This window comes from Homalodisca vitripennis, chromosome 5 (assembly GCF_021130785.1).
Source record: "Homalodisca vitripennis isolate AUS2020 chromosome 5, UT_GWSS_2.1, whole genome shotgun sequence".
NCBI classification, from domain to species: Eukaryota; Metazoa; Arthropoda; class Insecta; order Hemiptera; family Cicadellidae; genus Homalodisca; species Homalodisca vitripennis.
In genome coordinates, this window is record NC_060211.1 from 22,297,826 (window position 1) to 22,310,384 (window position 12,559).

Consider the following 12,559-nt stretch of genomic DNA (forward strand, 5'->3'; position numbering starts at 1 on the left):
CTTGCAACTTCAGATCAGCTTATTACGCGACACGTGGTGTGGCGTACTCTTACAGTACATTGTTCCTAGTAATGTAGCGATTGTCTGTCTGTCTGTCTAGAGGACATCTCTCTTGAAATGTTCTTGCAACTTCAGATCAGCTTATTACGCGACACGTGGTGTGGCGTACTCTTACAGTACATTGTTCCTAGTAATGTAGCGATTGTCTGTCTGTCTGTCTAGAGGACATCTCTCTTGAAATGTTCTTGCAACTTCAGATCAGCTTATTACGCGACACGTGGTGTGGCGTACTCTTACAGTACATTGTTCCTAGTAATGTAGCGATTGTCTGTCTGTCTGTCTGGAGGACATCTCTCTTGAAATGTTCTTGCAACTTCAGATGAGCTTATTACGCGACACGTGGTGTGGCGTACTCTTACAGTACATTGTTCCTAGTAATGTAGCGATTGTCTGTCTGTCTGTCTGGAGGACATCTCTCTTGAAATGTTCTTGCAACTTCAGATGAGCTTATTACGCGAAACGTGGTGTGGCGTACTCTTACAGTACATTGTTCCTAGTAATGTAGCGATTGTCTGTCTGTCTGTCTAGAGGACATCTCTCTTGAAATGTTCTTGCAACTTCAGATCAGCTTATTACGCGACACGTGGTGTGGCGTACTCTTACAGTACATTGTTCCTAGTAATGTAGCGATTGTCTGTCTGTCTGTCTAGAGGACATCTCTCTTGAAATGTTCTTGCAACTTCAGATCAGCTTATTACGCGACACGTGGTGTGGCGTACTCTTACAGTACATTGTTCCTAGTAATGTAGCGATTGTCTGTCTGTCTGTCTAGAGGACATCTCTCTTGAAATGTTCTTGCAACTTCAGATCAGCTTATTACGCGACACGTGGTGTGGCGTACTCTTACAGTACATTGTTCCTAGTAATGTAGCGATTGTCATGGTTATACCCAAATAAATACATGCTAGATTTTACTTCGTTGGTAACATGAATAAAAAAAAAGAAAACAAAATTTAAATATTAGAAAATAACTTATAATAAAGAACAGAACATATTAATTTGAAATTGAACATATATTCATACATGTATAAAACGTATTAAACATTTTAATTTGTTTAATTAAAGCGGTGACCTGTGCAATATTAAACATTTCTTTTATGTGTACACAATAAAGTGTAAAAGTTTTTTATTTGACTTAACCGTGACGTAGCTTTTACGTACAATTTTTGAGCTAATCCTAATATGAATCTGATCCATAAAACTTATATAGTTGTAGTGATATGAAATTCTATATAATAATGATGAACTTAAGACCCCCTTTAAAAACTTACAAAAATTTACCTCCTTTAAAAACTACCTTATTCAACTGTTAATTATTCTGCCATCATAATATATCACGTAGTTGTTGACTTTGACACTTAGTAAAGTTATTAACTGTTAGCAACAGAACGATTTAAATAGTTTATATTGAAACTTCACGTTAAGTAAAATTAAAATGAAGGTTATACAAATATAGCTTTCTATATTAAAATGACCTACATTTGTATGATTCTGTAAGACATTTCCATTTTCTTAAAATTTAAGAAAACAGAACACGTGTAATATTATGGACAGAAAACAGAGTTGGAATAAAAGAGTTGAGTTTAATTTAAATATTTATTACAGACAAGAATGATATATCACTGCTATTATATTGGCTTAACGGAATGTATTAAAATCAATCATAGAAAAGGCTTACTTTAGTGCTAAAACAGGTACAGCTGTAGGCTGTGTTATAAAAACTCAGGTAATTAAAATTATCTCAGGTAATTATATTTACTGCCGTGTTATCAAAAACTTTTTATCTACTCGAAATTTTCAAGAATTTGAAGTCAGAGTTAGTACAGTAGCTAATATGATGCTTCTGACATTTAACGTAGTATGTGAATTTACGTGGTTACTAATTAAAAAAAAATCAATGTTAAGAACATAACTTACTCCCTTAATTTCAAAAAGGTCAAGAGTGTCAGCAATCTACTGGAATGAGATATACAGTGTGTTCCAATTTTTATGCACACTTCAGGGATCGTGGACACTATAACTTATAAGAGATACAGCAAATATTAAATAGACAAAGTCACGTGTAATAACAAGACAAACAAATTAATGTACCGTAGTTAAGTGGATTATTGGTTGCTTCATTCACTCGCTGCGCTCAGAAAACTGATTTTGATAAAAAAAACCAAACTATCTCAGGTCTTTTATGAGTACGCATATTGAAAAAAAGTGTTTATATATTATAATTAAAAAAACTTTAAGATCAGCAAGTTGGAGGTGTATGGTTTGAGTCAATTTTTAAATAAACCATAGGATAAAATTAAGAAAAACATAGTTTTGTAAACTTTGGGAGTATTTTACGCTCTTTTGACTTAAAATAAATACAATTCAAACATAACGTAGCTATGGTGGGAAGGGTTGACACAAAGTGAACTGGAACTTTACTCATCGTTCACATTTTTAGACATGATGAGCTAAATTCCAAGCACATATGTTGGTGTATACACGTAAAGTAGGTTAGTGTTTAGTACTAGAATAATAATATATTTTTATTGTAAATTACTCTTATTATTTCCAAGCAATACCTATTTAAATTCGTTAAAATAGTATCACTTATGTATTTTAATCACTGATGTATTTTATTGAAACAATAAATCACGTTGATAAAATAATACCAACAAAAATTATACTAGTAGTTTTAGTATTACTAAGTTAATATTTATAAGCGCCATTAAATATTTATGAACCTATGTGGATGAAACAGACCGTCTGTGAGTCTATCTATTTGTGCAATATCAAAAAATCCAATAAAGAAAGAATGTCGAATTTAGTACGGGTGTATGACTTGCCATAAAACTACGTTATGTCCTTTATACAACCTTGACATACTTCAGTAGATGGACTGGAAATAATCCTTCAGTACATTCAGTAAGCATATCTCAAAATTTAAATAACACATACATTCAAGAAATAAATATTAAAAACTTGTGTGAAAATGGGGCTAGAAATGCAACAGCAAATTTCGTACCAATTTCATTAATAATGTTATGTGGACTTCACTTTCTTTACTACTTAAGTTAGTTTCAACCATCGAAAAAAGAACCTATTAGAAACACTGAAACTTCCTGAAGAGGAGTTCATGCTAGTTCATACCTAAAAGCTAACTAACTCTATGTTAAACGTCATTGAACTATTTTACACAGTTACAACTATCTATTACTAGCACTACCATACTGTACAAGAAACTGACCCTGTTCTCCATAAGGACGGGCAGATTGTCAACGACCGCCTCGTACCAGATGAGCCACAAGCAGTTGTTGAGTGCCAAGGAGATGAAGAGGTTCTTGTGGATCTGGATCCTAGTGCACGTCAGAGACCTGGTAAATATCATATAATGAGAACCTAGATTTAAAACAAACGTCAAATTGACCCTCTTTTGCCTAATCATGTAGCTTTTACAAATTTATATTTTTTCCCATATAATTCTCGCAAATTTAGTAAACCCTGGAATGTTCTAGAGTTTTATGTAATAGGACATTATATTGTATTGTATATCGTTGGTTCAGCTGTAGCGAAGCCTATCACTGGAAGGGTTGGAAAACTTACATTTCTGTCTGCCCGCAAAGATTTAAAAAATGAACTGACTTTATTTTTTGCATGAAACTTCATTTATAAATAGACAAGAATAAGTTCTATGATGGAGCATGTTCACACATGGACTTTCGCTAAGTATCATTGAAGTCTATCACTCGGAAGGCTGAAAAGCATTCTTTTTACTGATTCGAGTCTAAAAATTACTTTTCTGTGTAGTTTCTTGATTGCCTATCTAAACACAGTATATTTTGAAATTGGAATGTGTCACATGATATAATTCAAGGTGAAGCCTTTTAATGCCCACAATGTGGTAGTGGTGTACTTTTATTTGTAGATTAGTAATAATGTAGATTAATACTACCACCTTTGTCAAATGGTAAAATTATGTCTAATCTTTCTAATTAAAAGCATCGTGCCCTCTCTCCCTGATAAGTTTTAAACTACCTGTAATCTCTATACATGCTGATTTCATTTATTAGTAATGACAGTGTTGAGCACAACTATTCGTATGTAATAAAATAATCTACTTACATTTTAAATTAGGATGTTTTAATTGCATTACATCCTACGCTATGAAATTTTGGAATTAATCGGGGGTGTCATTACTTCCACTCTTTTTTAATTCAAAGGGTTTTCAGATCAAAATAACGTAATCAACAGAAAAGCTAACTCACAAACTTAAACGAAAATCGAATCACTTACTTGACTTAAATTGATACTGTAATTGAGAGGATAAGGGCTGCTGCAACACCGTGTTGCACTATTTTCAAAATTCTGAGACTTCTGAATGAGAAATCATCAAAAACATTGGCAACATTTACATTTCCAGTTTCAGTAACCAATTTCCCATTGCTCGTTATTTTTTATGTTATATGCCCTATTTTACAGGTTAAGAAGCACCAATCAAGGACAAATACAAGAGCGTGTTCGTTAGAAATTAAGCTAAAAACACTCTTTTTATACATAGTATTACAAAATATAAATTTTACAAAGAAAAACAAAGCAGAAATAGAAACTTGAATTATTTTAAAACATTATTTTAATGTAACCCCACAAAAGATAAAATTTTGAACCAGTGAATTGTTTTAGAAAAGCAAGATATATACTTTTTATTTCAATTTAAGGATGAGTATTTTTGACAACGTAATATTACCTTTGTTAATTCAAAGGGTTTTCAGATCAAAAGAATGTTCTCAACAGAAAGGCTAACTCAGAAACTAAAACGAAAGTGGAATCACTTACTTGAAGTAAAAGAATATTATAATTGAGATGATAAGGGCTGCCAGTGACACCGTGTAGCCAGTCTTGTAAATGAAGTTAACTTGAGTCCTTAACTGAAACAGACAGACAGATCCAGACAACTTAACTTTGCTGACTACCTCCTTGTTTGAAAAAGTTCTAATGTTCAAGGTATTTCACTTTCACACTGAAATTACTTCTCTAGCTTTGTACTTTCATGAAGGTAATTTTTACCTCCAGGACTTTTAGAGAGTTACGCTAAAAATTTATATTAATTGCATTTTTTTATGTAAATGTAATTACATTATTTTAACTGTAACAGAAATTTGAAACCCACATAGATTTTTTAATGTACTACTTCTTATAATTTGAACATACTTATCGTGTGTTTTATTATTCCTCTGATTTAATCTGTAATAATCATGGCCGTTCTATTTTTTTCACTATTTCATGTTGCTAGAGAGCCAGAACATTTTCAACAGATCATTGATATTAAATCGTGTAAAATTTGAAAAAAGACACCTTCAAGAGCAAAGTTTTTATAAGTATGCGCTGCATTATATTAAAACAAGGATATGTGAAGCAAAGTTTTACAAGTAATAATGGTAAACTTTTTGCAAACTTTTACACAATCTTCATAGGAAAAATATTTTCACAATACTACTAAAAACGATAGTTTGCGTAGAATCAAACAAATCTGTATAAATCAGAAACTTTTTGATGCAGTAGATGAAAGATATCAGAGAAGAATATGAAATGAACCTCCGCAGATGGGAATTGTCTTTCATTAGCCGCTTCCGCAGTGGAATTGGGCGATGCTTCTACTGGAAATTGAAATGGTAAAAGGCCGAAGATAGTCCTGCGATTGTGTAACGGCCAGGTAGAATATAATTCACATCGAGAATGAGTGTCCTTAGCGATCCTTTTCTGGAAAAATATATTTTTCCTTCATGTTTTATGTTGCTATTTTGAAACTAAGCTTACACAAAACACACACGCAAACAAAAATTGCATAACATTCGAATATTTCTTCAAGAACGAGCATTAGAAAAAAACTTGTAATTATAAGGTTGTACATTATCAATATCCCTATGTTATGAATTTTTCTTATGGTGTTTAATGGAGCCAGTTTTGTTTTTTTGGAAATCCCATCAATCGCCACTAATCCATGCTATACATAAAATGTAATATGATTTGTCTGATTTATTTAGCAACCTTAACTGTTTCTAAAAAAATAACAAAGTGAAACACAGTCATGTTGCTTTTTATATTTTCAGTCAAAAAGTTGTAAAACCAGCAGTTTTTAATGTAATTTTTAAGATTTAGTAACTTATATCACTTAATATTACATGATTCTTGCCGCATAGGTTTATGGCGTCACATATATTTTTCATGAAAACTCATATTATTTTATAAATTCGTATTTTACAGAAAATTTTACAGTACTTTCATACTAATCACTTTATTAGTTTGATTATTTGGATTCCAAAACTTTAATACCTGTCAATAATGATTTAATAAAAAAGTTTCAGAAGAAACTTTTCTGTCATTAAGTACATTATATATCCGTTACGAAAAATGGGTTCTTTTTTAACAGAAATAACTCTAAAACCGCCATCAGAAAGTAAACCACGAAAAATGCGAATGAATACAGTGCTTTAAACAGTAAAACTTTGATTTCTAAAGTTTGTTACTTAAAGGACTACTTCAATGTTACGGGCCTTTTCGCCTAATCCTTGCACATTTATCAGATATGAAGATTTTAAAATTTGCCAAAGCATTGCACTTCCAATCTTCAACCTGAATAAATGTACAGCTACCCCTAATGGACACACATAGTGAGTCCACAACAACAACAACACCATTCCTACTGACCTGTAAGTCCTCCATGTCAACACAAGTTGTGTAGTTGGACCAGGTCTTGTTGCTCTCCGGATGCTTGAACCATGATCCATCTTCTAGACACACTCTCAGTCCGTACCCTGGCAGGCAATCGTAAAAAATATTTCCTTTATACCTAAGTATTCTGGATAGTATATTAGAGAAAACGTAGGTTTCTCAAATATATTGTACATTTCTTTGTTTTTTATACAATCTATAGTCTTACCACGCATTCGTTTTAATTTAGCTACTAAAAGACGATATTTTAGAATGCTTTCATAATATTTGTATCATAATAGATTTTCATGTGTGGTTCAACATAGTAACGTATTTCTTGCATAGTACTTTAGCTGTCTGTTTCCTTATTTTGGTAAATGTTTGAAATTTGTAACTGTATATCAGCTATTAACCAATAAATTCGAATTGAATCCCAAATTTGGTAAGATGTGTGCCTACAACATTTACACGTACTTTTACATATATCTCTTACAAGTCTAATTCTCTACTTTGCTTGGCTTGTCCAAGGTGGTATTTTCTTCAAACATCTATAGCAAAGTTGTATAATTATAAACTTGATGCATATTATTTTTAACTCTTCTTTAATAAAAGTCAAAAAAGTTTCAAAAGCTTGTACACACAAACAGCAGAAATCTATACCACTATTAACCTCCTGAGTCCTGGGTGAATTTGATAGCTAAGACCGAAGTGCCTTGTACAAAGTACATGTATGCATTAGCCTTGAGACCTGAACAGTTTTGTCCTCCTATAGTGGCCAAGACCGGAGTGCCTTGTACAAGTCACGAAAACAAAAAATAACCTTGTCACTCTAATAGTTCATTTACTCAACACAAGATAGCAGCACTGGATGGACTGTGTTTCAAACTACCCTAATAGTTTGCTAAAGTTGAGATAAGATGGCACTACTTGTTTCTTGTCCATGCACTCTCAAAGATGGACACCCCTCCAGAAAAAACTGCTCGTGTTACACGCTCAGGTAAGACAGTATTCATAATTATTTAATTGAATTTCTTCACAAATTACATGTTTAAGGACCAATCTATCTATTAAAGTTATTATAATGGTGTTAAGCTTTATGTTTGACATGGCTAGAGTGAGGCATTCTTAGAGTACCTTGACTGAGGCACTTAGGTCTACAAACTAAAATCACCATTTTCTTCAGTGGCTTGACCAAGCCACTTGGGTCTTACTTACTCCTGTCAATAACTACAAACTGTTGCATACTTAAAGCAAGAAATTTGATATTTTGATTTATTTTTAGATAAATAAAATAAAAATTTGACCTTAAATTTAAGAAAATAATCAGGTACAAATATTTATCTATCTTAATTACAGCACAAATTTTATATTTTGCTCTTTTTTTCAGTGAAGAGAAAGAGGTTTGAAGACTTCAACCTAGATGATTCTGATATAGATGACTATCTAAGAGACGATGATGGGGAAGAATCACTGTTAAATCCAGAGTCCGACTACTACAATTTTTGATGATCTGTTTGGCGATGACTCAGACGTAGATCCGCCCTACGTACCATCCGAAGGAAGTGATGATGACGACGACGACGAGCATGAGCTGGTAGCTGTTCCCTCAACCTCAACAACAAGGGAAGTTGGTAGGTATATTTTTTACACTTAATGGTCTGAATAAGTTTAGTAAAACCCAGTGTTCTTTAAATTAGACTGACTGTACAAATTATTAATGAAAACTGTCAAACAAGAAATAAAGGGCAGATATTTTATTGATGATTCATAGCTTATTTTTACTTCATAAAAAGATTGAAAATTAAATTAGAATCAAAATATATTTAAAAACTCCTAAAATGTTTTTATTGGGTGATTAAATATGCTAAATGTGATTTTTTTTTAGGCAAAGAAGAAATCTAAAACCGACTCACGTAAGAAGATACTGCCAAAGAAACAGAAGAAAGATGTTCAGCCAGGTTTACCTTGGACAATACAAGTGTTCGCTCCTGAAAACATCCACGCTTGTCCAGCCTGCGTACTTACCCATAAGATTCTACAGATTGGGATGCAGAGAAGTATGTACAGCAATACTATGATGATGAAATACTGTCCATCATTGTTGAGGAAAAGTAACCAAAACTACCTATTAAAAACAGGCAAAGAATTGAAATTGAAACTTTCAGAGCTTAAAGTATGGTTAGCGGATTAATTTTGTGATGTCAGCTCTCCAGTTGCCTAAGATTAGAATGTATTGGGAAAAAATATGGAGAGTGCCTCTAGTTGCTGATGCCATGGACCAGAGATAGATTTTTTTTAATTCGATGCTCATTAAAAGTGGTTTTTGATAATGATATTTCTGAGGAACAAAAAAAAGGTGACAGGTTTTGGAAGGTGAGACCTTTCCTTGATAGAATTCTTGAAGGATGTATGAAACAAAAAAGGGAACGAGAAGTTTGTGTTAATGAAATGATGGTACCTTTTACAGGTTTTTTGCCTTTCAAAGCAATACGTACCGAACAAGCCTACCCCTGTTGGTCTAAAAGTATATGTTTTAGCAAATCCTAATGGAATTGTATGTGACTTTACAGTATATGCAGGGCCTAAGACATATACCACTGATGAATCATTGAACGAATTTTTGCAGTGTGAAAATGCAGTGCTACACCTGACTAGATCACTCGTTCCAGGACATGTGGTGTACATTGATAGATTTTTCTACTACAGTCAGACTGGCTGATGAACTTTACAAACGTGGGCATTAGGTGCTCAGGAACAATACGAAAAGACAGGATTCCCCCAACCACAGATCTCCCTGATGATAATTCTTTTTAAGAAGAACAATTCTAGAGGTGAAAAGCGTAGTGACTGTGAGACAAAGACGGAATCATGGCTATAACTAAATGGTTGGATAACAATACTGTAACAATGCTGTCCACTGAAGAGGCCAAAGATCCAATTTTTGAAGTACGGAGATGGTCGAAAAGCCAAAAGCAGTTTATAAATATTGATCAGCCCAAGGCTATACATTCATACAATCGGAATATGGGAGGAGTCGATCTAGCTGACCGTGTGATGGCATACTGCCCCTCTCGAGCTAGGACCAAAAAGTGGACAGTTCGATGTATTTTTACATTTTTTTGATTTATCACTGTCTAATGCTTGGCTTTCAAATGCGTCAAACGAAACAGATGCTCAATACTCCTACTAGGTTAATTCCACAGTACCGAACTTTTAAACTTGAATTCGGACAGACACTGATTGAAAAATAACGATGGTACTTGTACTAAGGCTGGAGTTCAAAATCGAAAACCATGGAGGGAATGGAGAAAGCAATCCCTTAACTTTCTGTCATTTTAAGCTGATCGTAGAACCGTTGAAGATCCATCTCTTCGGCGTCGAACTCAAGGAGCTGATCATCTCCCAGAGGTGGCAAGTGTACAGAAACGATGTGTGCTCAGAAAAAACTGCAAAATGAAGTCACGTGTGTACTGTATTAAGTGCAATGTTTTTCTTATGTCTCATTGAAGGTAGAAATTGTTTTAGAAAATATCATTCTGCTTAGTAATTTTAGAACTAAGAATTCAAAAACTATTGTGTCTGCTCTATTATTAATACTGTATTCTTACATCTTAACGTATCTAATTTATATAAATAAAAGAAAGTGTTCTTTTGTGGAGTCTTATAATTATTGACATTTACCTGAGTAGAGACCGAAGTGCCTTGTACAAGGACATCTAGAAACGGGTTAAAAACAGGTGTGTCAATATTTTTAAAACTATTTTTTTGGGTTAACCATTGGGTATTTAGAACACTCATTACAAGTTCAAAAATTCTAAATTAGCACTTTTTTTCTCAGGACTCAAGGGTGGTCAACATGATGTGCCTTGTACAAGGCATTTAGGTCTTACCTCCAACTTGTGACAAATATTCTCAGGACTCAATGAGTACAAAAATAGTACCTCGGACAAGGTACTTAGGACTCAGGAGGATAATATAATTTCAACTAAAAAAACTCTTTTCAAACTGGTCTGATTTAATTTGAAGTATAGCAGCTTTGTTTGCAATAGTGATAATTAAAACATTTCATGTTTACACCTTCATATCTTAAACTTCATATATTTGTATTATATATGAAGAAAGTTTAATCCATTCCTTCTAAGTCTACCTAGACCGAAAACAAGAATAAATTTGTGACTTGTGTTTCATTCAATATTTACACAATCAATTAAATCTAACGATTTTTCACCTTTTCTTCAAATTATGTTTAGATCTGAATCCGTTTCAAGACACATTTCAAAGCTCTGAAGTGTTAAAATAAACATTAATACATAAGTTGTATAACTCACTTTTAGGGTCGAAGCCCAAGATGAAAAAAAGGACATGGGAAATATGCAACATCTCCGGCTGAAGTGGCGTTTATTATGCAGGTCCAGCCGTCGAACTCCCTGGGGCACATCACTTCTGTGACAGATATTAGTGTGAATTTTTACACTGCTCGCCAGACACAATAAAAGTTATGGAACGAACGCAAAAAGTAAGTAAAATTGCTTTTCAGAACACTTGTCCTCTGTTACTGGCATTCCACCGCCAACAACAGATAACTCCTTTTCCCTAATAACAGACATATTACAACAGAGTTTACTTTATTTTTCATACACAAAAATTTCTAATTAAAATTTCTTTATTGCCTTATCTCTTATACAATACATAATGTGTAACAATCGTCATAATGTTTGTTTCAGATTATAACAAACTCAGAACATTGAGGCACCAGTCAAACATCTCTTATAACTTACTCATTAGCGCCAATATTCCATCAACCGAGTGGTATGTGATAAACTCGTCAGCACTTTAAAATTCTTGGGATAAAAGTGTTCAAACAACTTATTTACGTGTTGAGCGTTTGGGCATACCTAATCAAATTTTGCAATGAATTCATCGTTTGCATTGTACCTCTCCAGTCATAACAGCAAAAACAATGTCATTTATTCATTTATTAAACACATTTTAATTTCTATAATGCATTCCTGATTTATGTGTTCTATTTCCTTGATGAAATCGTCTAATTATGAGCTATTTAATTGGATCACTGTACTCTATTTCTGTTTGCTTATTATACAAACAAAATATAAATAAATTATTTCTCTAAAATAAAATAAAACAACTTTTTATTTAGGGCCTTTGCTTTCGTGGAATAATCATAAAAATAATTTTTATTATTTTTTTTTTCGGCAACCTCTTTTATAATTATCTCTCTATTTTTATTTAAAAAACACGTTGGCAGTTAATAGAAAGTGTTTAGCGTCCTATATTTGAATAAATTCTTTCAAGCTCCACGAGATGTCCTATGTTATATCTAAAACAGTTCCATAATCGAGTCAGATTATTTTAAGCGCTTAAATGTTTCTACTCGAACATCCGCGAGCAGTTTCTCACCTGACGTGTTGTCAACTCTGGAGGGAAGACGATCACACTCATACCGACGCAATCCAATCACCTGATCCAGAGTATGGCCTTCCCCCCCCCCCCACCCCCCCCCCCCCCCACCCCCCCCCCCCCCCACCCCCCCCCCCCCCCACCCCCCCCCCCCCCCACCCCCCCCCCCCCCCACCCCCCAAAATTTAAATAAGGCTATTGCCATTTATACAATTTAATCTAAATAAAAGTCGTATTGACAGGATTATTTTAGGTCTTCCGATCATATGTTAGTGTTGCTTATTTCTACAAACCGGCATATGTAGACAGAATACTGCGCCATAAGTAAAAGTAGAAGCGCTCTGAGTGTGTGTAATGGTATGCAATATTCACCCCCGCAAGGTGAGAGATCTGG

At 33.7% G+C, this 12,559-nt stretch overlaps 1 protein-coding gene across 1 annotated transcript in view; it reads right to left on the reverse strand.

Moving 5' to 3' along the window:
* LOC124363377 (calcitonin gene-related peptide type 1 receptor-like) overlaps nt 1-12,207 on the reverse strand; it is a 31,029-nt gene extending 18,822 nt beyond the window's left edge. The window contains 6 exon segments of the mRNA XM_046818628.1: nt 3,287-3,413; nt 4,873-4,964; nt 6,745-6,851; nt 11,076-11,103; nt 11,105-11,203; nt 12,166-12,207. Of these exon segments, the coding sequence (XP_046674584.1) occupies nt 3,287-3,413; nt 4,873-4,964; nt 6,745-6,851; nt 11,076-11,103; nt 11,105-11,203; nt 12,166-12,207 (495 nt within the window).
* Between the last annotated feature and the right edge of the window lie 352 nt (nt 12,208-12,559).